The sequence below is a fragment of the Dryas octopetala genome, chromosome 6 (genome assembly GCF_963921425.1).
Source record: "Dryas octopetala chromosome 6, drDryOcto1.1, whole genome shotgun sequence".
Classification (NCBI taxonomy): domain Eukaryota; kingdom Viridiplantae; phylum Streptophyta; class Magnoliopsida; order Rosales; family Rosaceae; genus Dryas; species Dryas octopetala.
The window spans coordinates 16,110,114-16,137,329 of NC_141371.1; the positions used below are offsets into that span (position 1 = coordinate 16,110,114).

Genomic DNA, 27,216 nt, shown 5'->3' on the forward strand with positions numbered 1-27,216 from the left:
GTCTTCTAATAATAAATTAAGATACAAAATTTGCAGATATTTGATAATGCATGTTGTCAATTTTGTCAAAGAGATCTATACCATGCTGCCCATTGTTTAGTAAAATTTGCATTGTCTAACTTTGGTTTTCATTTCTGGTTAGATGAGGCCGGCCTCGAGTCCAATTTGGCTGAAGTCTATTTTGTATGAGGACTTGATCGATCCATTAATAAAACTCATATTTTCCTCTCAAAATTGAACAAGATATATAGTAGTGTACCTATATACAATATAGTATCATCCGTGCAAGTGCATGTGTAATATTCATCTTAGATGGGTATATATAATTCTTTTTAAAGACAATAGAATGTGAGTAATGCCGTCCATGCAATCCCAGAAGGCACATGCCAGGCCCGTTGCTGATGGAGACAGTGGACATTGACTTTGCTCATTGTGAATTTGTGGTCATCCATCCATATCTATTTTTCTTATCTTTATGCTGTTCTTCACTTGCACGCAAAAAATACTGGTACGGTGCCTCTCACAAATTGCATATAATCCTTGTTCTCCATTCATTCATTGCTACAGATAGAGTTTTGTTCAATATCTGGCTGCTATAAGCTCGGAGGGTGGTTCTTCCTACTCGTACCGGTGTACCTATCATGCATTCCTTATTAGAGTTGATTAAGGCTTAAGCCTGATAACTAAGCTTGTCTGTTTAGTTAGTTAATTCAGTTTGTCATTGCTTAGGTGGCATTGCCTCATAGGGTGATGTTTGCTTAGCTGTAAGAGCTCATAGGCTCATGTGTGGCATCGGTCTTATTGGATCAATGCTATGTCGTTTTGTATAACTGAATTTGCAAATGGAATATATGGCTTTGCTGGTGTGTGCATTGTGTAGCACAGCATGCCTTTATCGTGATCTCACTCTCTCTTCCTTCCCTCATCACTCTGCAATTCTCTCTGTAAATTCTAGCACCATTATCATGCTTATATTCCTGGTCACATTCCAGGCATATACATTGTCTCAGTAAAATCTACATGGTATCAGAGCCAGGTTGGTTCTGTAAGCTGGGAGTGTACTGTGTGTGTGAGCTAGAGTGAAAACAGAGGAACAAATCCATCTAGATCTAGGCATGGCTGGGTCTGGGAGTGGTGAGCTACGAGCTCCCATTTTCGATGGCACTGAGTATGAGTTCTGGAAGGTGCGCATGGTGACTATCTTCAAGTCACATGGTATCTGGAAGCTAGTAGAGAAAGGGATTACAATCCCAGAAGCAAAGAAGAAGAAGGAGAAGGCTAAGAAGGAAGGAGACTCCAGCATCGATGAGGAAGATGAACTGGAAGCTTACATGGAGGAGCAGAATATGAAAGATGCAAAGGCATTGGGCATCATTCAAGGAGCTGTATCCAAAGAGATTTTCTCTCGGATTATCAACCAAGACACTGCCAAAGGAGCTTGGGATCTTCTACAAACAGAATACCATGGTGATGAACAATCCAGGTCTGTAAAATTGCAAAGTCTGAGAAAAGAATTTGAATACATGAGAATGAGGGAGTGTGAAGCATTGTCTGAATATTCTACTCGTTTCTTTGATTTAACTAACCAAATGGAAAAATATGGTGAATGCTTGTCTCAACAAAGAATGGTGCAGAAGGTCTTAATCAGTGTAACTAAAGTTTATGATCCTATGTGTGTGGTGCTCGAAAGAACTAGTGATTTGAATTCTGTGTCTGTAAATGAAGTGTTTGCCTCTCTGAAAAGTTATGAGTTAAGGCTAAGCAGGCATGAGGAAGATAATGAGAAGGTGGAAAGGGCCTTTGCTAGTATGAATGTTGGCTCCAAAGGACAGAACAACCAATCAAAGCCTCACAACTATGATGGGGGAAAAAGAAATTTCAAAAGCTGGAAAGGAAAACCAAAGAAATGGGACAACAAGGTTCAATCAAATTTGAGACCAAGTGGTGACTCTGGGAAGGGAAAATGCAAAGTTTGTGACAAGGTTCACTATGGAGAGTGCTGGTTCAAAGGAAAGGTGAAATGCTACAACTGTGACAGGTTTGGGCATGTAATGAAGGATTGCCACCAACCACACAAGAAGGGACAGATTGCTAACTATGCAAATCAAGTCCATGAACATGCCACAATGTTCTATGCATGCCACAAAGCCTCAGTGGAGAAAGAGCAAGGTGTTTGGTATCTTGATAGTGGCTGCAGCAACCATATGACTAGTCATGAGTCACTTCTGATCAATATTGACAGAAGCATGAAATGCAAAATAAAAATGGGGACTGGAGACATTGTTGAATCAACTGGGAAGGGAGTCTTGCCTGTGCAAACCAAGGGAGGAACAAGGTATATCACAGAAGTCATGATTGTGCCAGGATTAGATGAAAATCTTCTCAGTGTTGGACAAATGGTGAAACATGGTTACTGGCTTGTATTTGGTGAGTACATGGTGACAATTTATGAAGATAAGAGCATGAAAATTCCTGTGGTAGCAGTTCAAATGAAAGGGAATAGGTGCTTCCCACTTGTACTCGAGGACATAAGTCCAATGATGGCAAAGAAGGCCACAATGACTGGTTCCAACTGGAAATGGCATAAGAGACTTGGCCATTTGAATTTCGAAAGCATGCTGCAATTGCAGGACAAAGCAATGGTGATTGGCTTACCAAAACTCACAAAAGGAGAGCATGTCTGTGAAGGATGTGCATTGAGCAAAAGTCACAGGGAAGCATTTGATAAAGGGAAGACTGTTAGAGCTACTGATTTGCTAGAATTGGTTCACACAGATGTCTGTGGACCAATGTCAGAAACCTTGGGAGGAAACAAGTATTTCCTCACATTCATTGATGACAAATCAAGAATGTGCTGGGTATACTTTCTGAGACAAAAGTCAGATGCATTCACTGTATTCAGGAAGTTTAAAGCAATGGTGGAACTTCAATGTGGTTACAAAATAAAGAAAATTAGAAGTGACAGAGGGGGTGAGTATACCTCAATGGAGTTTGAGAAGTTCTGTGAAGACTTGGGAATAGAAAAGCAACTCACTGTTGCTTATTCCCCTCAGCAGAATGGAGTGGCTGAGAGGAAGAATAGGACAATCATGGAAATGGCAAGGGTTATGTTGCAAGAGAAGAAACTACCTACTTATTTTTGGGGGGAAGCAGTTAACACTGCTGTGTACCTTTTAAATAGATGCCCTACTCGAGCCTTGACTGGTCAAACTCCATTTGAAGTTTTCAGTGGAAGGAAGCCAGGAGTGAAGCATTTGAGAATCTTTGGTTCAATGTGTTATACACATATTCCTAATCAACTGAGACACAAGCTGGATGATACAAGTCAGAAAGGAGTGTTTGTTGGATATGGAACCAGAGAGAAAGGGTATAGAGTGTTTGATCTCAAGAGCAATAAGGTGATAGTCTCGAGAAGTGTGATTTTTGAAGAGTCTGCAATGTGGAATTGGGATTCAAAGTCCACTGAATACATATCTGTACCCTGGAGTGATGAAGATGACTCTCATACTGCAGAAACTGAATCTGAGCATGATGCCTTGAGTCCAACTTCACAGAGTCCCTTCAATCCAATTGCAACTCCTACTGCTAATTCAAGTCCTAGTCCCTCACCTACATCACATGCTGCAGAAACTGAAATTGACCCTGCAAGCACTTATGATTCAACACCAAAGAAATGGAAAAGCCTAGATGAGGTATTTGCTCACTGTAAAATGAGCATTGTGGAACCAGAAACCTATATTGAAGCAGCTAAAGACAAGGCATGGCAGAAGGCTATGGAAAATGAAATTGAAATGATTGAGAAGAATCAAACTTGGCAGCTGGTTGATAGGCCAGGGAACAAACCAATTGTTGGTGTAAAGTGGATATTCAAGACTAAACTCAACCTTGATGGATCAATACAGAAGCACAAGGCTAGGTTAGTAGCCAAAGGCTATACACAAAAACCAGGGATTGACTTCAATGAGACATTTGCCCCTGTGGCAAGGCTTGACACCATTAGGACCTTAATTGCTTTATCAGCTCAAAAGGGTTGGAAGCTTTATCAATTGGATGTCAAATCTGCCTTTCTAAATGGAGAGCTAGAAGAGGAAGTGTATGTAGATCAACCTGATGGCTTCACTGTTAAAGGCCAGGAAGACAAGGTATATAGGCTGCACAAGGCTCTCTATAGTCTAAAGCAAGCACCAAGGGCCTGGTACAGCAACATTGACACATACCTAATGCAGTGTGGATTCGAGAAGAGTCCCAGTGAAGCTACCCTTTATGTTAAGAACAAAGAAAACCAGGGAACACTCATTGTCTCACTCTATGTAGATGATATAGTCTACACTGGTAGTAGCATGAACATGCTTGAAGAATTCAAGGCAGAAATGATGAATAGGTATGAGATGACTGATTTGGGACTGCTACACCATTTTCTAGGAATTGGTGTAATCCAATTAGAAGGGAGCATCTTCATTCATCAAAAGAAGTATGCTCAAAGTTTATTAGAAAAGTTTGGTTTGAAAGATTGCAAGGCTGTCTCTACACCCCTAGCAACATCTGATAAGCTTAAGAAGGATGATGGAAGCAAGGCAGCTAATGAAGAACAATACAGGAAAATGGTGGGAAGTTTGCTTTATTTAACAGCTACAAGACCAGACATCATGTTTGCTGCAAGTCTCTTAGCTCGATTCATGCATTGTGCATCAATGAAGCACATTGGTACTGCAAAAAGGGTGCTGAGATATATACAGGGAACTTTGGATTTTGGCATCCAATACAAGAAAGACACTGCTGCAGTCCTAATAGGGTATTGTGACAGTGATTGGGGAGGAGATGAGGATGACATGAAGTCTACCTCAGGTTATGCATTCTCATTTGGAAGTGGAGCTTTCTCTTGGGCATCTGTGAAGCAACACAGTGTAGCTCTATCAACAGCAGAGGCTGAGTATGTCAGTGCTGCAGAAGCAACAACTCAAGCCATATGGTTGAGATTTGTGCTACATGATTTTGGTGAGGAACAAATGGAAGCAACCCCACTCATGTGTGACAATACATCTGCTATAGCTATGACTAAGAACCCTGTTTTTCATCAGAGATCAAAGCATATTAAGAGGAAGTATCATTTCATTCGAGATGCCATTAATGAAGGACAAATTGAATTACTGTATTGCAAGAGTGAGGAGCAATTGGCTGACATTTTCACCAAGGCTCTTCCTAGAGAAAGATTTTGTGAATTGAGGAATCAACTTGGAGTGCTATCAGTCAAAGCCTTAGAAGGGAGTATTAGAGTTGATTAAGGCTTAAGCCTGATAACTAAGCTTGTCTGTTTAGTTAGTTAATTCAGTTTGTCATTGCTTAGGTGGCATTGCCTCATAGGGTGATGTTTGCTTAGCTGTAAGAGCTCATAGGCTCATGTGTGGCATCGGTCTTATTGGATCAATGCTATGTCGTTTTGTATAACTGAATTTGCAAATGGAATATATGGCTTTGCTGGTGTGTGCATTGTGTAGCACAGCATGCCTTTATCGTGATCTCACTCTCTCTTCCTTCCCTCATCACTCTGCAATTCTCTCTGTAAATTCTAGCACCATTATCATGCTTATATTCCTGGTCACATTCCAGGCATATACATTGTCTCAGTAAAATCTACATTCCTGAGTTTTAGAGGCGAAGATACACGAAAGGGTTTTACCGATCACCTCTACAGAGCCTTGGAGCTAGCAGGATTCCACACATTTAGAGATGATGATGAAATCGAGAGAGGAACAAATATCACAGCAGAGCTACAAAAAGCAATACAAGAGTCACAAGTGTCCATAATTGTCTTCTCCAAGGACTACGCTTCCTCCAGATCGTGTCTGGACGAACTTGCCAAGATTATGGAACGCAGAAAAACTGATGGGCACATGGTTATGCCGGTTTTCTATGATGTGGATCCATCCCATTTCCGGAAGCAGACTGGGCCTTTTGCAGAAGCTTTTGCTAGACATGAAGACCGCTTTAAGGATGAGATGGACAAGGTGGAGGACTGGAGAAGAGCTCTTAGAGAAGTTGCAGATCTGGGCGGGATGGTTTTAGGAGATGGGTAATTTCATTTTCTCAAAAACTTCTCACTCTATCATTGACTTCAATTTCATTAAGTAGATGGCAGCTAGTGGATTGTTATGCAGTTGTTGGATTTTGGTTCTATATATCTTCTTTCAATAGTTTAATTTCATGTACCTTGGCAGCACTTTATCTAGAACATTCATCTATATATTCATATCTTATATAATACTCTTAGGGCTCGTTTGTTATGTCGGACTGTACTGATTAATTTCTATCGGATAGTATTAATTTGTTTCAGAAAGTACTGACTGTTTATCTAAAATATTATCAGGCCTTTGGTATTGTTACGGATAAACAGTCTGACTAAGTTATACTGTGTTTGGTGCTCTGCCGGATAGCAGCGAATTAATCAGACTATTTTTTTAAATTCTTTAATAACTTAGTGGAAATTAAAGAAAAACACCGCCCAAGCAAAACTTTGAAGAAAAAAATCATAATTTAATTCCCAAAAAAATGTAATAAAATGATCTATTGAATAAATCTAAAAGAAAGGGTAAGAATAAATAATCAAACACTATGCATAAAAGAGAAAATATATAAAGAAAGAGAAGATGAAGAGAAAAGAACATAGAAGAAGCAAGAAGAAGCATATTGGAGAGAGTATGAGAGAGAGAGAGTGAGAGATGAATACCTGGAGAAGAGTGAAGAGAATAACCTGTGGAGAAGATAGCAGAGAAGAACCCTAGGGAGAAGAAGATGAAAAGAGCGTTTGTTGGTTTTCAGCGTGTTTTTGTTTTTCCAATTTTTTTATAATTAAGCGTGTATTATCTAATCTCAGGTGTGTGGGTTGTATTAGTTAGTCAGGTAAGGAGAGTACTATTAAAAGCCCAATCCGGTTTACATAATCAGGTAATTAAATAATACAAGTTGACACCAAACAACTGACATAGACTATTTATTCCTATCCAGAGTCTAATACGATATACCAAACATGATCCTATAATTCATTTGCTTTAGTACGTATGAGGATTATGATCATTCATTTCAGCCTTATCGTGCTTTATATTTTTCTTTTTTTGGGTATTTTAATTTTGTGCTTCATTTATTTCGATATCAATAATTTATAGGTATGAGACACAGTTTATCCAAGATATTGTTGAAGAGATCGGAAATAAACTCAACCACAAAGCAATCAAAGTTGCTCCCTTTGTGATTGGAATAGATGATCGTGTGCATGGCATAAACATGTGGTTGAGAGATGGATCAAACAATGTTGGTGTAGCTGTAATATGCGGGATGGGGGGAATTGGCAAGACCACCATTGCCAAAGTTGCTTTTAAGTGTAACCAAAACTTCCATAGATTTCAAGGCAGCAGCTTTCTTGCAAATGTTAGAGAAACTTCATTGGTTAGTTTGCAAAGAAAACTTCTTTCAGATATCCAAAAGGGGAAAGCAAAGAAAATATACACCATAGATGAAGGAATAAGCAAGATCAAGGGTGCTGTATGTTGCAAAAGAGTTCTTATTGTTCTTGATGATGTGGACCACTTGAACCAATTCGATGCAATTCTTGGAATGCGAGAATGGTTTTATCCTGGAAGTAAGATTATTGTAACAACTAGACGTGAACAGTTGTTAAAGGCTCGTGAAGTTTGTACAATGTTTCAGGTTAGAGAATTGGAAGAGCATGAATCACTTGTGCTTTTCAGTCGGCATGCCTTTGGACAAGCCCATCCTATCGACGGTTACATGGAGCTTTCAAGATCTATAGTACAACACTGTGGAGGACTTCCATTAGCTCTTGAAATTCTGGGATCTTCTCTATCTGCTAAAAAAAGCATAGATCTATGGCAAAGTGAATTACATAAGTTAGATCTGATCCCTGTTGGAGAAATTCAAAAAAAACTTAGAATAAGCTTTGATTCTCTACTTGATGACCATGACAAAAATGTATTCCTTCATATAGCCTGTTTCTTCATAGGAAAGAAGAAGGAATATACAATTTCAGTACTGGACGGCTTAGATTTTTCAACGAGGATTGGAATTGAAAATCTAGTTGATAGATGTCTAGTGAAAATTAATGGAGAAAACAGATTGATTGTGCATCAGTTACTTAGAGACATGGGAAGAAGAATTATTCGCGAAGAATCACCTGACGACCCAGGAGAGCGTAGTAGAGTGTGGCATCATAAAGATGCCTCTAATATTTTGAGAAGATTAACAGTAAGAAACATGCTCTTAATTTGTGTGTATGTATTGTATTTATGTGCATATGCATCATATATGTTAGTAACCCAATGGCCAATGTTTTCGTTTGCTGACAGGGTACAAAAACTATTAAGGGCCTCATGCTCAACCTTCCTATGTTGATGGAAGATGAGTCTATCAAGTCAATATCTAGTATAAGTAACAAAAAACGGTGCCATGTTGAAGAATATGATGAAAACTGTTCAAGACGACGTCGGCTTGGTTTCTTCTCCTGGAAATCAATTAACGTTTCCTCAACAAATTCAGGTCCTGCTTCAAATGAGGTAGATTTTCAAACAGAGGCATTTAGAAGGATGCACAATCTTGAAATTCTCCTGCTCAATAATGTAAAAATCAATGGAGACTATGGAGATTTTCCAAAAAGTTTAACATTCTTGTCTTGGCGACGATTCCCTTTAAAATCAATACCACCCAATTTTTATTTGGAAAATCTTGTTGCTCTTGACTTGAGGAATAGCAACCTGCAACATGTTTGGAAGGGATCCAGGGTATGGCACTTCTCTCTCTCTCTCTCTCTCTCTCTCTCTCTCTCTCTCTCTCACACACACACACACACACATTTAGAGATCATAATTATATATTCGTAGAAACTAACTCTTCTCTTTGCGACAGTTTCTTCCAAGACTGAAAATCTTTAATCTCAGTCATTCACATGGCCTTGTAACAACTCCTGACTTGTCAGGACTCCCTAACCTTGAGAGATTAATTCTTAAAGGTTGCATGAATTTGGTAGAGGTTGATGAATCCATTGGAGAATTGGAGAAACTTGTTTTCTTGAATCTAAAAGACTGCAAAAATCTTACAAAGCTTCCAAGAAGAATTAGTTTGCTGAGATCTCTGCAAAAACTTATTCTTTCTGGTTGTTCAAAGCTTGTTCTTCCTGCCTATATGAAGAAACTTAGTCTTCTATCTGCAGCAAAATCATGGCGCCAATCAATCTTCTTGTGGGTATCTCCAAGAAATAATCTAGAATTAACCAGCTTTCCATTGGCAAATTTACCACATTTTTTAGGAAGCTTAAGTCTGGCTGACTGCAATTTGTCAGAGATTCCCAGTGATCTTAGTATCCTATCCTCGTTGAAGTATCTGAATTTAAGTGGAAACCCAATTCTGAGCCTACCAGAAAACATGAACGGTCTTAATAGGCTTGAGACTCTTCTGTTAGAACGCTGCACAAACATCAGTAGGATTCCTGAGCTGCCACAAAGTTTAGAGAGCTTGCAAGCATGGTTTTGTACATCATTGAAAACAGTAACAAATTTGCCATACATGTTCGGATCATTGGCATCAAATTTGTGGAAGTGCGAGAAATTAGTTGAAGTTCAAAGATTGTTCAGTATAAAACCTTTGAGAAGTGTTGACATTGAAATGATCAAAGATCTCGGCCTGTTCAATTTGGAATCCATAGAAAGCTACACTGAGGTCAAAATGATCAACTACTTGACAGATACAACCAGCAAGGGTCCCCTCCAGGTTCTCTCTCTCTCTCTCTCTCTCTCTCTCTCTCTCTCTCTCTCTCATGAATAGTTGTTAATTATGTATGAATTATTAGTTTGTAATTGTTTGATATATGATGTGGCGCATGAAACTGCAGGGAGTGTATGAATGTGGCATATTTAGCATTTTTCTTCATGGGAACAAGATCCCAGATTGGTACAGCTACAGGAGCATGGGTAACTCCGTGTTGTCTATTATTTTACCTTCACATCCTAACCTCAAGATCCGAGGCTTAAATGCTTGTGTTGTATATGCACAACGCCAAAATAGAATTGGTGGTACACAGTTTCTTTGTGTCAGTATTGAGACCAAGGGTGTTAAGTTGAACTATCACCCAGTCACAATAGGTCTGCCAAAAAAGAAGGAAGATATGCTATGGATTAGCCATTGGCAGTTTGGAAACGATGAATTGGAGGGTGGGGAAGAATTACACGTTTCATCATCGGATAGGGAACATAATTTCTTGACAAAGGAGTTTGCTATCCAGCTTGTGTTCGAGCATGAGATTAAGGGTAAGGGCCTTCAATCAAATAGTACTCCTTGGAGCCAAAATGTCACTGCTGCAGATGTGTCACCGTCAGTAAGAAAGTATCAAAAATTGTGGAGAAGCTGCGAATACTATATCTGTAATCATAGTTCTATTGGAGTATACAGAAACATACAAACAATTGAGGAAATTCTGTAATGCATGACTGCAGCCATACAATGCCTCGGGACTTTATATAAATGTTATGCAATGCTTCAAATACCAGATTTGGGATCTATATTCTCAGATGGAGCTAGGAGAACCCAGCTCATCTTGATTTTTCATACAAACCCAAGGTCAATTTTCATTTTCTATTTTATTTCAACCTGCTTTTTGTATCTTGATGTTCTGATTTATGATAGTACCATACCATCCAAGATGGAAGCTAGCTAGGTTCTTGCATAATAGTGACGTGTTCTTCCAATTTTTTCTTTTCCCCTCCATTGAAATATATGGTTTAATTTTATTGTGGATAAGTATCTTAACACTTGAGTGTGTACGTAAAGTGTAAACTGCAGACATCAAGGTCGGAATATAGTCAAATTCTCACATGCAGACATCAGGTGGAGGTGGTTTTTTGCCTTACTAACAGGAGATATCTCAAAGAAGAAAAAACATAAAAAATATTTATAATTATTTTTTCCGTTAACAATTAAAATATTTCTTCTTCTTTAATTTGTTTCTATTTTTTCTTCTTTTAGTTTTTTTTATTTTTTATTAATTTTCTTATTTAGTGTTATTTTTTTAATTTTTATAAATATTTTAATAGTGAAAAAATAATATTTTCATATTTTTAACGGAAAATGTTAACGGATTTGACAGAATAGCCTTATTTGACGCTTAAGTGAAATAATAGTCCTGACGGATGTATTTTTGAAGGAAGAGTCCTGATCTCACTCCGACACACAAGTTAGAGTCCTTTCCCTCAAATTTTTCCTTTATTATTAATTGGTTAACAATAATAAAGGAGGTCCATAGTACTTTTGCTTCCTTAGTTGAGGCGATTATCCGTGCCGATTGCCCTATACTTTTCCCTAGTTGGGAAAAGGTTAATGAAGCCATCAAGAGGAGCATCATCGGCTCCATCTCAATGAGTATACTTCGATTAATACAAAATGATGAATTTGATTATTCATAACAATTTAATATTTATTCTTGGCTTTATTACACTTTACTCACCTGAACTTTGCAGTCGATCTCACTTCACCACCTAAAAAAAATTGTGTCAGTTTACCATCTGAATTAAAAATTTGTTGCAATGTACCACCTCTAGCTCATTTTCTCTAAACTTTTGTTGAAAAAAAATGTGTTTTGGTCTTTTCAAGTTAGTTTCTATTATGTCAAAGCGGGTAAAATGTAGAAAAACCATTTTTATTCTAACAATAGGAACTTAAAAAAGATCAAAACATCCTTATTTTTAACTAAAAATTTAGACAAAATGAGACAGAGGTGGTACATTGCAACAAATTTTTAATTTAGGTGGTAAACTGACATAATTTTTTTTTTTAGGTGGTGAAATGAGATCGACCTCAAAATTCAGATGGGTAAAATATAAAAAAGCCTTTATTCTTTTCAGGTAAACTATGACATCCAGATGGAGGATCCGGATATAGCTGAATATGTTGAGAAGTTATTGAAAAAAGTTTACACACAATGGAAGCACGAGCTGCACAGAGAATATAACATATTTGGGTCGGTAGATGAGGCATTGGCCGCCCCTCTTTCGAAGCTCGCATCTCGGCTTGATTAGTGGCAATGGTTGTGTACTCATTTCCAGAGTTCGGAATTTTTGGTACGTTATATCATTTTAAGACTTCGAAAACCTATTTTCTTATGTTATTACTTTATCGTATTTGTACTAATACATTTACAATTTGCCTAATATTGTAACGACTCGAACCAAATTCCACTAGAAATTTAAATTTTTATTTAACTATGTTTTTAAGAGGTTTTTTTTAAAGGCTGTTGAATTGTATTTTAGAGATTTTAAGATTTATTTGGAAAATAAAAAGGGTTTTGATTTAAATTTTTATTAAGTTTTGTTTTAATTTGGGCTTGACCCAAAGTTGACGTTGGGTCCGTTTGATAGGTTTCGATTTTGACGTTGGGTCCGTTTGATAGGTTTCGAGCCCACGATTTCATAGACACGTAGCACGCGTCGATTCGAGTTACGGTTTGAGAGATATGGGCGTTTGAAGCGAGGGACAATTTCATAAAATTGACAAATTGGATTTAAAAATCCAAAATCAGATTTTTTTAAAAGGGGATTTCTCTCTCTCTCAAGAATTTTCTACAAACTTCTCTCCCCTCCCTTATATTTTTTCTTCTCTCCCCGCACCTCACTCACTCTCTTTCTCCCTCTCTTCCCCGAGCCCACTCTCCCCTTCTTTTCTCTCACCGGCGCGGCCAGCTCCGGCCACCTTCTCGACGACTCAAGACCACTGGCGAGCCGGTGCCAACCCCCCCAGACCAGCCCCCCTTCGCCAACCAGCCACCACTTCGACGAGGGGCACAACACACCAGCCCGCAACCCACCCCCTGCACGCACCTGCCTCAGCCACCCAGCCACGTCCAGTCACTTTTTCGGCGACCTAAGGCCACCGACCCATCCCCCGGCGCAGGCCATCTTCCCCGACGCCTCCTCCCGCTAGTCCAGACCCACGCGCACAGTAACGACGACATAGACACCCCTCTGTCTTGTCGGATTCCGGCCAAATCCCAGCTCTTTTCATCCCTATTTTTGGTGAGTCTTCTTCCTTTTACATTGGGCTTTCATTTCCCTAAACTTAGGTTGTTCAATTTCGAGTAATTGAGAATTTGTAAATTCTGGGGTTTGATGCCATTTCGGGTTAGCTTGGGTTTTCGGAATTGGGGGCTATTACGGTGTTGTCTAGGACAAATTTCGTCCCTAGGAGACTCAATAGTTGTCTAGGACTGAGAAAATTAGGGGGTTTGGTTGAAATCAAATTTAATTGGTTGAATTTGGACTGGAAACAGTCACCTCAAGCGGCACACGCGGTGACTTCGAACCCTCACTACTGTTTTGCTACTGTAGGCTTACTTGAGGACGACTTTAGAGTTGGTTATTAATCTTGGTTAGGACGTTTTTGGTTAGGCTGAGCCGAGGAGCTTCCGGAGTATTTATGTAGGGGTTTTGGGTCTACGAGTGGAGGTTGGGAATCGTCGAATTAGAATGAGAGTCGGGTGTGACGTTAAGTTGAGCACACATTTACATTTAAATGTCTTGAGTCGGAACTAATTTTTATTTCTTTGATTGTTTATTCTTTAGGCGACACGGCTGTGACTCGTGACGATCCGGCGGAGGATCGAAGCTAGGGCTATCTCTGTGAGTGGACTTTTGTTTTTAAAAGCATTTTTAAACTTTATGAATTTATTTATTTGATTATCTTGAGTTTTAATTGAGAAATAGTAAATTCGAGTGGACTTTTAGTTTCCTAAAGAATCTATGAAATTCCATTAATTCTATCATGCTTAATATCTTAAATTGATTTTGGATTTAATATATAGCGACGGATTTCAGTTTTCAAATGCTTTCATAAATAAGTTTAAAACAAGGATTTACAAGTTGGTTTTTCTAAGTTGTTGGATCTTGAAAAGGAAATCTAGGTGATAGAGTTAATAGTCCCTATAAACTTGACATTAATTTAAGTTAATCGCGTTAAGGATCGACAATTAAGAAAACCCTCTACAAATGACCCAAGAATGTAACTTTATCCAACCAAAACTGGCACTAACCCAAACGCAGAGCAAGCTGAGGTGGGATCTCTGTATTCCTCAAAGTAGTTCAACCAGCTTTGTTGATATATTTTCCTCCCTTGCTGGCCAACTTCTGAATAATGATACAACATCTAGTCATCAAAGTGTCCTACAAATTTATAAGATCGAAATATAAAAAAAAAAAAATATTATAGAAAAATAATGCAGATGTAGGTTTGTCACACTTCCACTAAACTAGAAGAACCTCCCTCACACAGGATATTAATTGGCCATGCCTTGCATGCCTTCACCTTCATTTAGATCTTTTGTGTTGTTCAATTCTCACCCAAAATGGCGTGTGAGAACGTGGCATTATTGCAATATAACCTGATTATAAAAGAGCAAAAACCAGAGCATATATTGCAATAAAATAAACTCAACCTGACCGTATGTGTAAGAGAGAACATGCATATGAGATTCAAGAAGTAAGCAGTAACATTCTTAGACAAACTGCACAATCATAGACATTAAATAGGTCAACCAGCTGACATTAAATAGGTCATGTGGGCAAACGAATAGATTAGATAATTTTTTGTTGTTGCTGTGCATGTGTGACCTTTAATTTTTTTTTTTTATGGTCATCCATTAATTTTTCTTTTCAAATATTTTCATCATTGTTGTCTCTTTTTTTTTTTTTTTTTTTTTTTTTTTTTTTCCTTTCTTATACAACGGGTTACATGCTACTACTGAAATCAATAAGATTGGGTAATTTTTGGTTGTTGTTGTGCATGTGTGACTATTAGTTTGTTGACATATTAAGTCTCTAGTGCATTAAACGAGAAGATCAAGTATTATAATTTATGGTTGTTGATTTGTTTAAAGAGCACCGTTGGTCCACTGGGTGGGTGAGTATTATTTTCACAAACTTACTCATATAATATTATTTCAGATACAATGTGGCAAATAAATTTGAGATAAAGTGAAACAATGGAACCTGGGCCCTACCCAGGGCGGAATGGATAGCCAGATTTTTCTTATTACATTAGAACAGGCCTTTGTAGATTTAGGGCAGCGTGTCGTTTTAATCATCTTCCTAACCAGAAGCTGGTATACCCCGAGCGGATTGGAGAGTTGAGGCAACATGTCGTTTTAATCATCCTCCTAATCGGAAGCAGGTATAGTAATTTCAGAGTTTGAATTTTAAAAGTACATTGGTTTGTGTATTCTGATTTACACAGACCAATATAATCGCGATTTGTTTTCGCCTATGTATTCGTGAGTTAAAAGTCTATTTAACCGTCTAAAAAATTTAGGACAATAGTCTCTCTTTTAATTTCCTCAATTTAAACTCCAAAATTTAAGGGAGAGTACTTCCCTAACACCAAGGAGTAAAATTTCGGTTTCGAGGAAATTTTCGATGGAAATTTCGACGGAAATTTTCGTGGAAATTTCGATTAAAATTTCGATTTCGACAAAATTAGATAAAAACGACGGAAATTGCTATCAAAATACGGAAATTTTGAATGAAACTTGACCATATGCTTATTTAACATATTATCTACTATATTGATAAAAAACATTGAAGAAACCAAATTATATAGTAGGTTCTATGTAATATAAGATGAATATAATGCGCGCTGGTGGTAAATACTGTTAAAAAAATGGATCACTAATTAATAATTATATAAATAACACCTCAAATTTATTTATATTACAATTTTTATTTAACTTAAAAAAATAATTATATGTATACATACTTGCTTCTAATCTTTTTTGTTAGCTGTATATTTTGTTGACACTGTGTTCATAGTTAAATGTCATACATCTATTTTGTTTATATCAAACCGAAAATTTATTATAGTTAAACACTTAAACTTAAAATTATGGAACACAGTAAGGCCACGTTTGGTATATTAGACTGTGTTAGATTGAACTATTCTTATGGATTATGCTGGATAGTGTTGGACTAGAGTAAGCTAGATTAAGTGTTATCTTGTGTTTGATGCTATATCGGATTAGAAAGCTGGATAAACTAAATAATACTGTTCTGTGTTTGATGCATGACCAGACTATGCTATAATTCCTTTTAATTTTTAAATTAATAAAAAATTTTAATTATCTTTTTATTTTTTCTTTCTTTTCTTTCTTTTGTTCTCATTTACATTTTTTTTTTATATTTTTTTATTACATTGTGCACTCATCATTTTTTTTCTTTTTACTTTTCCTTTTTTATTTGTTTGGCCGTGCGCACAGATAATACAATATACTACGAAGTACAAAGTCAATGTAAAAAACCTGTCCACTAAATCCAATTAGAAAATTTTAAAACTTTAAAGTTCCTGATGAACAATAATTATGATAATAAAATGTATGTAGATGGATGACATTTTTTTTTTGGTCAAACAAAAAAGATGGATGACATTTTTTATAATTTATTTTGAGTGAATTAAATAAAAAAAATTAAAGTCCTCTTGGTGTGCAAGTGGGAAAATAATTAAAGAAATTTAGTGCCAATTGGAGAAAGTTAGATAAGAGGTTTTGCTTTCTGACTGACGTGGCTGCTTCCCATCCTTTTGTACCTCATATACTTTACTGAGTTTACTCAGATATTTCCCTGTATTTACACTTTTACCTTCTCTTTTCTTAACGTGATCTTAAAAGTTGCACAGCCCACAAGGCTGCTTTCCCATCTTCTTCTTATTATTATTTTTTTTCTATTCTTTCTTCTTCTCTCTTTCCTTCTTCTCTTTTCTTCCTCTCTGTTTTTTTTTTTTTTCTTTCTTCTTTGTTTTCACCTGAGTTCCTCGGGTGCACTCATCATTTTTTTTCTTTTTACTTTTCCTTTTTTATTTGTTGGCCGTGCACACAGCCCACAAGGCTGCCTTCCCTTCTTCTTCTTATTATTTTTTTTTTTCCATTCTTTCTTCTTCTCTTTTCTTCCTCTCTGTTTTTTTTTTTTTCTTTCTTCTTTGTTTTCACCTGGGTTCCTCCCCCTCCCTCAGATTTTTTTTTTTTTGTTCTTTTCTCCTTCCTTCCTTTCTTTCCTTCTGTTTCCTGCACACACTCCCCCTCCCTCAGCTTTGGGAGGTCGATCGGCATGCGGGTCGATCGGAGCAGCAGCCCACCCATCTTCAGATCTGGCTCCGAACCACATCGCGGCGATCTGAAGGATGTTTCAATCTTTTTTGCCAAACGGGTCTAATGGGTTACTTGTTTGTATTTGGGATTTTGGTTTGTTTTGTATTTTCTGATTGATTTATGTGAAATCGGATTGCTTGTTTGTATCTGAGATTTTGGTCTGTATTTCACAGCGAAATTTCGACGAAATTTTACAGAAATGCACTTGAAGGAGGATCGAAATTTCGGCCGAAATTTTGGCGAAATTTCGCCGAAAAATTACCGAAAATTAAGGGTTATGTGATAAAATTTCGGGATCCCAAAAAAACGAAAATTTCGGCGAAATTTTCGAAATTTCACTCCTTGCCTAACACTGACTTTTCACAATATGACTAATGCGTCATTATTTTTCCACTTATGTGTGTCGTCTACTTTATATTTGTGTACACTTTATTATAATTAGAATTAATATGTATGCACTTTATTATAAATTGAAATAAAATACTCTATTATTAAATATGTCTTGGATTCTTTTACTTTTCTAATACGATAAGATTATGATTCGTTTAGCTTTCCAAGATGATAAGATTATGATTCGTTTAGCTTTCTAAGATGATAATATTCTGATTCGTTTAGCTTTCACATTTACATTACAACAAACCTAGTTTATAAATTTCATTACTAAACCTATGCTTCAACCACACTCTGCTTCAAGATGTCTTCCACTAACAATTATGATTTGGATGAAGAGATGTTTCAGGCGCAACTAGACATGTACGATAAGTAGATCACAAATATCACGACGTGTGCCATGACCACTTTCCAACGACATACACAGCTCAATTGAAGAAGGTCAATACATGAAGGCACATCCCAACTACGACGACATATCCCTCGAGACCGACAACTAGGCCACAATCTTATCATGAGCAATACAACCCTGGAGCAAGATTTACTCAAGAGATGTTTCGACGGTGCTATCGGATGAATAAATCACTGTTCCTGAAGATGTTACAAGATGTGTGCAACAAAGATGACTACTTCCAACAAAGACAAGACGCTGCTGGAAAATGGGGCTGCATGCCGGAGCAGAAGGTGACTTCAGTCATGAGAATACTCTCCGCTGGTTACTCGGCTGATGCCTAAGACGAGAGCTTCCAAATTGCCCAAAGCATAGTGCTGAAGTAGTTCAAGAGGTTCATAAGAGTGATTTCAGAGTTATATGAAGCAGATTACCTTCGTAAACCAAAAACCCTAAACCCTAAACCCTAAACCAACAATGGTTGATCTCCAATGGCCGTTGCGTAGGGCCAACAAACGAGGATTCCCAGGTATGTTCGGGAGTCTAGATTGTATGCATTGAAAGTGGAAGAATTGCCTAGTAGGACACCAGGAGGCATATCAGGGGCATTATCACACCCCAACTGCGATACTCGAGGCAGTTGCCGGATACAACACTTGGATTTGGCATGCTAACTTTGGTTTTCCAGGGAGCTACAACGACATAAGCGTCTTGGATGGCAGTGAGTCATTTCACGAGATATTGATGCCAAAGAGAACCGAATGGGATATGGCGTTGACGTTGCGATTGTCTGTTTCAGGAGATGGAAAATGTCTTGCTCTGTTCACAATGAATAACAGGTGTGAAGACTCTTTTCTGGATATATGGGTGATGAAAGAGTATTGCATAAAGGAGTCAGGGACCAAATTAATAGCTCTGGATCTCCAAGGTCCAGAAAGAAGGATACCCAAGGCGTTGTGTTTTAGGAAGAGCAGTGAAGTATTAATGTTGATGCTTCATGGAGCTAGCCATGAATTTGTTTTAGATAATGATGGAAGCCATCCACTAAACACTGAGGGATGAATTAGTTTCACTAGACCTTGTGAGCAAACAAATTAAGAATCTTGGGATTTGTGGATATCAATATTACTTTATTGATTCTTATGATCGAAGAGAGTCTCGTCTTAGTCAACAAGACTGATGCAGTTTCATACTAAGAGAAAGAACATGTTAGGTGACTATGGTGCTGAGAGTAGAACATTTATTATTCTTTGCTAGCCAGATTTGTATGTTCATTAGAGCCTGTCAAGAACATCGCATATTTCTGTTTTTTCTTTTTCCTGTTTTGGCTTATTGGCTTTCTTGCTCATGTTTTCATATATAGGACACTACTTTGTGACTCTATTTTCGTTAGCATTGGTGTAAACTTGGAATACAAGAAGTTAGAAACAAAATAATAGTAAACGTGGTTAGACACTTAGACTGGTCTTTTCATAGGTGCTTGTAGTTTTGTGACTTATATTTTATCAACTTGGTATGACTTTAAACAGTGGATTGTGGACCCGCTGCTGCTACTATTGTGAAGTTTGTTTGTTTATATAATCACATTACATGCTCTTATCTGCTGCTGTATAGAATTGTTCAATAGTTCATGCATTGAATACCTTTGCCAATGGTTTTCATTTATACAAATAGTTCATTTTCCAATTTAGCTTTCAGTTATGTAAAGTAGGAAGAGGAAGTTACAATCGCATTCCTGAGGAAGTAATAGGAAAAGTTGTCATGACTACTGCTGTCAACTATAATACTCTGCATTGACTAACATAGTTTTCTTTTCTTTTTCTTTTTTGAAATGATTTTCTTGTAGGTTTCTAGTGCAGTAGGACCTTAGCCTGAAGTGATGATGTTTCTTGGCATGGATCTTATTCGAATTGCTGATGTATTTTCTTAAGTTGTTATTCGACTATTCTAAACTTCATTTTTGAAAAATTTGAATGGAGCTATGGAAGTATCTACTATATAGTTACAGATTTCAATTTGTTTGTAGTTTGAAACTATGCACCTGTTTCTATCAAATGCTTTCACCATTTTCTTTTATATTTTTCCAATAAATTCCCTTAGCCCAACAAATAGCAGTAATTGCCATTGATATATTTAGCAATGGATTTTTACATTGGGTTACCAACAAGCCTCTGCTAGGAGCCTAGGAGCTAGATGAAGCATGGTATTACAAAAGCAAACAGGAAGCAATGAATAACTCCATTAGGACTAACAACACTTAAGAAAAAGAATGCAAGGCAACAACACTGGATCATATATAGTAACTTACAAATATTGTAAATTCTTAAGAAGGCCAAGCTGTGGAACAAGTTGACCAAGATCACTGAGATTACACATAAAACAAAGCATCCTGAATGTCAAAATCAACACTGGCTACAAAAATAAATCATGGCATTCTTATCAAAATCAACACCACCAGGATTATAAAAATTAGAGTTTAGGTACTCAATTATGACACAATCCAAAGTTCAGGTACCAAATTTGAGAAGACCCTCTAGATGGAAATAAAATAGAAAGAAATAGAAGCAAAATGATAGACATGGACCAAGGTCAATTCATCACGTAAAACTTTCTCCCTATGTTTTACTGCTAGGTTTGCTATGCAAATTCATCCCTACTTATGTATAGTCATGATCAAGACTTTCACTTTACAATACAAACACAAATAAATCCCAATAAATACCCAAACATATAGAACAGAAAAGTAGGAACTATACAAAAGGAAAATAAAAGTAAAGTTTGATATCAAATCATTAATGGTGGAGTTTCATATCACCTCTTTCTCTTCCTTTCAGACATTGGCAGCTTCCTCTTATTTCAATTTCTGTTTGATATCAAAAATTAATGGTGCGATTCCTTGTTCTTCCTTTCCTTCTATTAAAAAGGCCCTCGATCTTCGTTCCTCTATCATGTTTTTCCATTCTTCACTTTTGATCTTTGCAACCTCTGGAATATTTTTGTTCTATATATGCACGCGGAGCCACTCGCCTCCAATTTGTGAACAGCAAAATGCTAAGATTGGCTGCTTGTGTTTGAATGGATTCTTTTTTTATCTTGATCTCTTTATCCGCGGATTGTTTGAAATACAGGTATTGTTCAAGCCACTCCATAGCTGTCTTCTGCTTGTGCTAATCCTTCAAGAGCTACAGTGCTTCACTCTCACGCTCTCTTTTGCATTTACTTGCAAATAAGCTTCTTTTTCAGCCTGATAACTCTCTTCATAGGGGCTTTTCTCTTCTGCACTGATGTTCTTCCACTTGGGCCCCGAAATCTTGAAGATTTCTTTAAACTCGGCCTCATGAGGGTTGGCCTTTGATCTCATTTCATTGGTCATTGCACCATAGAATAGAAGGAGGGGCTGGCCTTTTCTTTCCAGATCACCCCCTTTTTTTTCTTATCCTTCAGTGATGGAACTATTGAAAATGTCATGGTGGGCTTGAACTTCAACTTCTGCAGCATCTTCAACAATCTCAAGCTTGGCTTGCTCTCAACCCTTTCTTCAAATTCTGCAGCTTCTTCAACACATGTTGCTATAATAACATTGAACATTGAGAGATAGGCATTCATGCAAAGTATATTTTGAAAAAAAATTAAATAATAATACACAACAATAATTTGGATCAGTTTTGTCAAGTGCAACACAATTGTACATATTTGTCTTGGGCAGCTCCAAAAACATAGCATATGTTGTTTTCAGCTTAGATAGGCAATGTGAAAAAATTATGATTTAATGCAAAGAAAGATAGAGTGTCTGAGCAATGAACAAAAAGTGAGCAAATGAGAGACAAAGCACACAATTTGATGATAAAGTTGGAATTTAAAAATGAAAGCAAAAACCTTGAAGATAACCATTTTGAGCAAAAAGCAGAACACCCCACCAAAAGGGCCAAAAATCCTCACTTTTAGATGTTTAGCAGCACTCCAAAGTCCACAGAAACGAAAACGCCCCATAAATTTAACATGCACACACACACAGAGTCCAAGAGACTAATAGAGAGAGAGAGAGAGGATGAAGTAATGAAGGAATCATGAGGATCTTACAAAAACATAGACATGCATCTTTGAGAGCAGTGAACAACAGTTACGTAATTAAATAGTCATTCTATCAAACAGTTTGCATTCAACATAAACTATCAGACACAATCAAATAATTAAGGAATTAAGTGTGCATACTGTCTGAAATAGGTGAAGAAGAGTGAGCACATAAAATAAAATTAATTTTTAAAAGAAAGAAGAAAAATAAGTACTGTATGCAGATTCCTCCTTTCCGAAAGCAGACGGGTTGTGATCATGTTTTTTTTAATTTCTTAGTTGTTGTTTTACCCTTTTGGTCGTAGTTATTTTTAAGCAGGGTAGTTTTGGAGTTTTTGAATGTTTAACCTTACTCCCCCTTCTCCCTTTATATATATGGCTCATTAGAACTCTTTTCAAATAATAAACTCTCATTCTCTACCTTACAGTTGAACACAAACTTTCATCTTTCCCTCTTTCTTTATCTTTATGTTCCTCTTCTCAACCAATAGTTTTGCATAGGCCTTTATAATTTCATTTATCGTTCCCTGAAACTCCTATAGCACCTAAACTAATCGTAATATTTTTGTCAATAACCTGCTACACTTTACTACCTTTAATTTTATAGATATGTTTGTTAATTATGGGCCTTATGGCTATAAGGCTGTGTTTGTTACACAGGGCTAGGTGGGATTGTGTTAAATAACTCATTATCCTGTGTTTGGGACACACCGGATTGCATTTAAGTGAGACTATGCAACACCGGTTTTCTTAAAACTCCTCACTACGCCTTCTTACATAGCACGGTTGAAAAGGACCTCGCTACATAGCACGCCTTCTTAAGCCTTCTACATAGCACCACTACAACAAAAAGTATATATTATAGCACTTTAGTATAGCATTTATTTCAAACTGCTGTTATAAGTGATAAAATTATAGCACTTTAATTAAAAACGCTGTAAGCTATTTTAAGGCCCACAATCCTTAGGCGCGAAACCCAACATTTTGTTTATTTCCCTCCCACTTGATTTGGGATAGTTTTAGCCTTCCAAGTCAGAACGTACTAATGCTTTTCCTCTCTCTCTCTCTCTCTCTCTCTCATCTTCCTCTAATCTATCTTCCGATCGAGCACTTGGCTGAGGGACGCTCACTCAGTCCTGCTCACTCTCGCTCGCTCACTCCTGCTCGCTCTCTCAGTCTCCCTCACCCACTCTCTGTCATGTCCATAGGTAAGTCTCTTCTCATGATTTTCTACAATTTTGATTTTAGGGTTAGTGGGTTTTGGGGAAAATTGTGTGGGGAAGAATCAATTTTTCATGTGCTTGAACTATTGACAGCATAAAATTTATTCATATGTTTTTTTTTTTCTCTAAATTTTCATGTTCCATGAAGGACGAGAGCGACGAGGACAAGCACAAGGCCGAGCTCTGGTTCGACTCCGCTTTCGCATATGCCCCTTCACGTACATTCCCTATCTATCCCTCTTCTAACTTCTCTGTGTTTTTTATTGTGGTTGAATTTCTTCAATTCATTTGCTTAGTGCTTCTTCTTTGTTAGGGTTTCTCTCAGATATATCTTTCTTGCATTGCATTTGGTGTCGATTTTAGGGTTCTAGCTTGGCTTTCTTCTTTGAATTCTGTTACCTCTCTTGGAAGTTTAGGGTTTCAATTTTCGTTTTTGCGATGAATTTTGTTCCAATTGAAGCGATTGGTGTCTTGATGCTTGCTCTGTTTTATGGTGTTTGATTGCTGAGAAAATTAGTTTGGTTGTCTTTGGATGCTAAGAGTTTCGGGACTAGAAAAGAAAATTCAGTTTATTTATTTTTTGTTAGTGATTTCGTTTGCACAATTGAAAAACTAAACTCAATTGTGGGGTTCCAAATTCTTGAAAGCAAGATTTTGTTCTTTACTATTTTTGGTTAATCTATTTTCAGAAATTAAATAAGAGGTTATGGGTGTTCTTCAATTAAGCCATTGATTTGCCTGTTTTTATTTGGCTTTCTTTGATTTTCTTTGTAGTTTTCATTAGAGCTTCAATGTCATTTTGTCTACAATCACTAACACCATTCATATTTAACTTTTTCAACATAGAAAATCAGAGTTCTGTTGTCTTAAAATGTTGTACCATCTGGGGCAACATTCATCAGCTGTATGATCTTGACCCTGTGTGCTTGGCTTTGGTTATTTTGAAATTGAAATGAACATATTACCAGTGGCCAATGCTTGCTTGCAAAAGCCGAATGCTAGGTCAGTCTTGTTATTAATGCCTCTGTGATGAAAATCAAAAAGCATACAGTGATGAATTTTAAATTTAGGTCGTCATTGATAGATGTATTCAGAAAATAACAGAAATCTTTGAATTCATATAATTGCTTTTAAGTCTTATTATTATAGATTATATCTTACTGCTAACATATAGCTATTATTATATAGGGTCTTGGTTTCTTACTTGATTTCATTTGATAGGATGTACCGTGGAAGGCATTTTTCCAAAATCAAGCTGTATGGGCTATGATATATGCTCATTTTTGTGGAAGCTGGGGTCACTATACTTGCTTAGCATGGCTTCCTACCTATTTTAGGTAATTTATGCAGTCCTTACCTTTGACTTTGTTCTCATAATGATAGGGGGGTATGATTTCCTTTTTCATCTATTTAACTCTTAACTATTGTCTATTATATTTCTTTTTCCAGTTTCAATTTTGGCTATTGTGAGTTATAGATTAGTGGCACTTGTCATCAATGGTGATCTGAGAATTATTGTGCAAGTTATTTAAGTTTTCTATTGGCTGTATATGTTCATCATAAGTTATATGGTAAAGAAAGAAAAAAGTTTTATATTCTATATTAGACTACAATATGTACACCTTAATACGTAAGGTGTTATATTTGCTTTAAAGAAAGGATTAGCCAATAACATGTTTGATTTTAGCTCCAGTTGCTTAACTTTTTGGATGGAATTTTCAAGCATACTCTTTTTCTAGACTAAAGCCATCAAGTGCACCTAATTTATATAATTCACCAACTTAACACAGAAGAAAAGCGAAAATAATACATACCCAATATGAATAGACTAACAGACTTGTTTACCTGGTCCAATTAGGCTTAAAAAGTTCCCTACAGCTATTTTATGAAGGTTATGTGTTGTTTTTTTGTAGAAAATGTAACAAGGTCATTGATGCAATACCTTGTGTCTATGAAAGTTTAGTTTGCGAGAGAGAACAATTTTTTTTCCTTGTTATGCACTCATGTAATGATAAAGATGCTAAAATTTCAATTAATGTGATATGCAGCCAGGAGTTGAACCTGAATTTGACAGAAGCTGCATGGGTAAGTCTAAAAATGCTAATCACTTGTTTTTTCTTAGCAATTCAAGAAGGAATTAGTTATTCATGCCTGAATATCATGATCTGTGGTGTCATATTACATTCAGATAACAGAATTATTATTTTCCTAAGAATGTGCCTCCCATAGTGTCATAAAGGTCTTTTTTACTTGTGAGAAGTGTCAGCTCAATCTAATAGCCAGCACAATTTCCATGTTTTATTCACTTGGGTGTCTGGTCCAGCATGGTAACTTGCGAATTCTATGCACTGTTGCAAAGTAGAAACAATTACAAAAAATGCAATTATTAGAAAAAAAAAACAAAAAAGAAAAAAAATTAGGAATGGCAATCATTATATTTATGCACAAGATATTGTCAATTTAGAAAAAACATTTACCTTTCTATGTCTGAAGGTGCATCAAATATTCAGTTGTATTATGGCAAGGGTTTTATATTTGTTTCAGGTCTCTATCCTTCCTCCATTGGCTTCAATCTTTGTGACTAGCATTGCAGCGCAATTTGCTGATAACTTGATTTCTAGTGGAGTTCAAACCACTACGGTAAGGAGATATTACAAATGATCACTTTGTTGTATATGATAGTGTCAGAAAAATCCAATCTAGTAGAAATTTGTAGGTTTTTGCAACAAGAAATAAGAAATTCTAAGCAGTTTTCTTAAGTTAGTGGATTCACTTTATTTTGCTTATTTATTTACTTTCTATTTTACTTTTGAAATACATAATAAGCTTGTAACTGTCATAATATTAGTTTTGCCTAATAAGTTTCTGGTTCAGTTATCATGCATGCCTTGACTTGCTATTAACTTTTTGCATTGAAGGGCAACTCCTTGGTTTGGAGGGCACATTGATTAAATTAAAATATTGGGACAGAAGAATCCCAATAAATGTGAAATCAAAAGTTTGTTGTACCTATATACTTATTTTTAGCAAATGCATGAATAACAAATAATTTAAAATTTTGCAATTGAGAAAAGAGAATGGGAATTAAGAGAACATAAAAGGAGAAGGGATACTCGTAGCACAATGCTGTGTTATATTTTGGTATTTGTTAGTCTTAAGTTTTTCTTTATTTATACTTATTGGGGCTGAATTGTATTATCTATATTTAGCTTTGTGCTATATATCTAATTTGGGGGAAGGTCAATATTTGTTTTTATGAAAAAAATTGGGGGGAGGATGACTTCTTTGCAACTTATGCTACTTGAACCATTTAATTGATATTTAAACTCCAACAACCAATCACAAGTTTTCTTGCTTATTGGATGATTTCTTGCTTATTATTGTTTTTTATTCAATTGATATGCAAGAGAGAGAGGTGTATACTATTTTGTAAGTCTTAGAACATCTTTATCTTTCTCTTTGGCATTGTGGACAGAAGCTAGCTAGGATATGGATCTATATCTTTTTCTTTCACTTTCTATTTTTCTCTTTGTCCTAAAAAATGTTGTCTTTCACTCTCTGCACACATCAACCATTCCCTTTTCTCTTTCTTTTTATTTATTTTTCATGTCAATGTAGGATTGTTTTATAGTTTATAATGTTATTTATATATAGTTAATTATGAAGTAACAATGTTATTTTGTTGTAACAAAAGCAGAGATTCGAGGGTAGATTGGTCTGAAGATCAATTAAACCATTGCATTTACAGACGTTTTGGTGCTGTTGAGTGCAAAGAGGTATTTTTAAATGCTTAATTTAAATGGAGTCATTACATTAAATGAAATCATTGCATTTGACTATATGTTATTAGACATATAGACAACTCAATTGAGAAAATCTCTTGTTTGGTACTAGTCTTTCTTTACTAATTTTCATTTATATATCTATTTTTTGCTCTATCACTTTGAAATGCAGAATTTGTT

General features: G+C 36.4%; 2 protein-coding genes and 1 long non-coding RNA gene across 5 annotated transcripts in view; 2 read left to right on the forward strand and 1 right to left on the reverse strand.

The window, feature by feature from the left end:
• The window catches only part of LOC147282817 (anaphase-promoting complex subunit 6-like), an 80,572-nt gene that overhangs the window by 12,657 nt on the left and 40,699 nt on the right, over window positions 1–27,216 (reverse strand). The window lies entirely within an intron of this gene.
• LOC147282819 (uncharacterized) lies at window positions 1,116–10,483 on the forward strand. Its single transcript, XM_086248281.1, has 6 exons — window positions 1,116–5,265; window positions 5,608–6,070; window positions 7,161–8,256; window positions 8,358–8,789; window positions 8,914–9,774; window positions 9,896–10,483. Exons 1-6 carry the CDS (start codon window positions 1,116–1,118, stop codon window positions 10,481–10,483), a joined length of 7,590 nt encoding a protein of 2,529 aa, XP_086104407.1.
• Window positions 24,096–26,103, forward strand: LOC147282820 (uncharacterized). The gene is made up of 3 exons (XR_015122889.1): window positions 24,096–24,591; window positions 25,303–25,339; window positions 25,799–26,103. It is a non-coding gene; the product is annotated as an uncharacterized LOC147282820 (long non-coding RNA).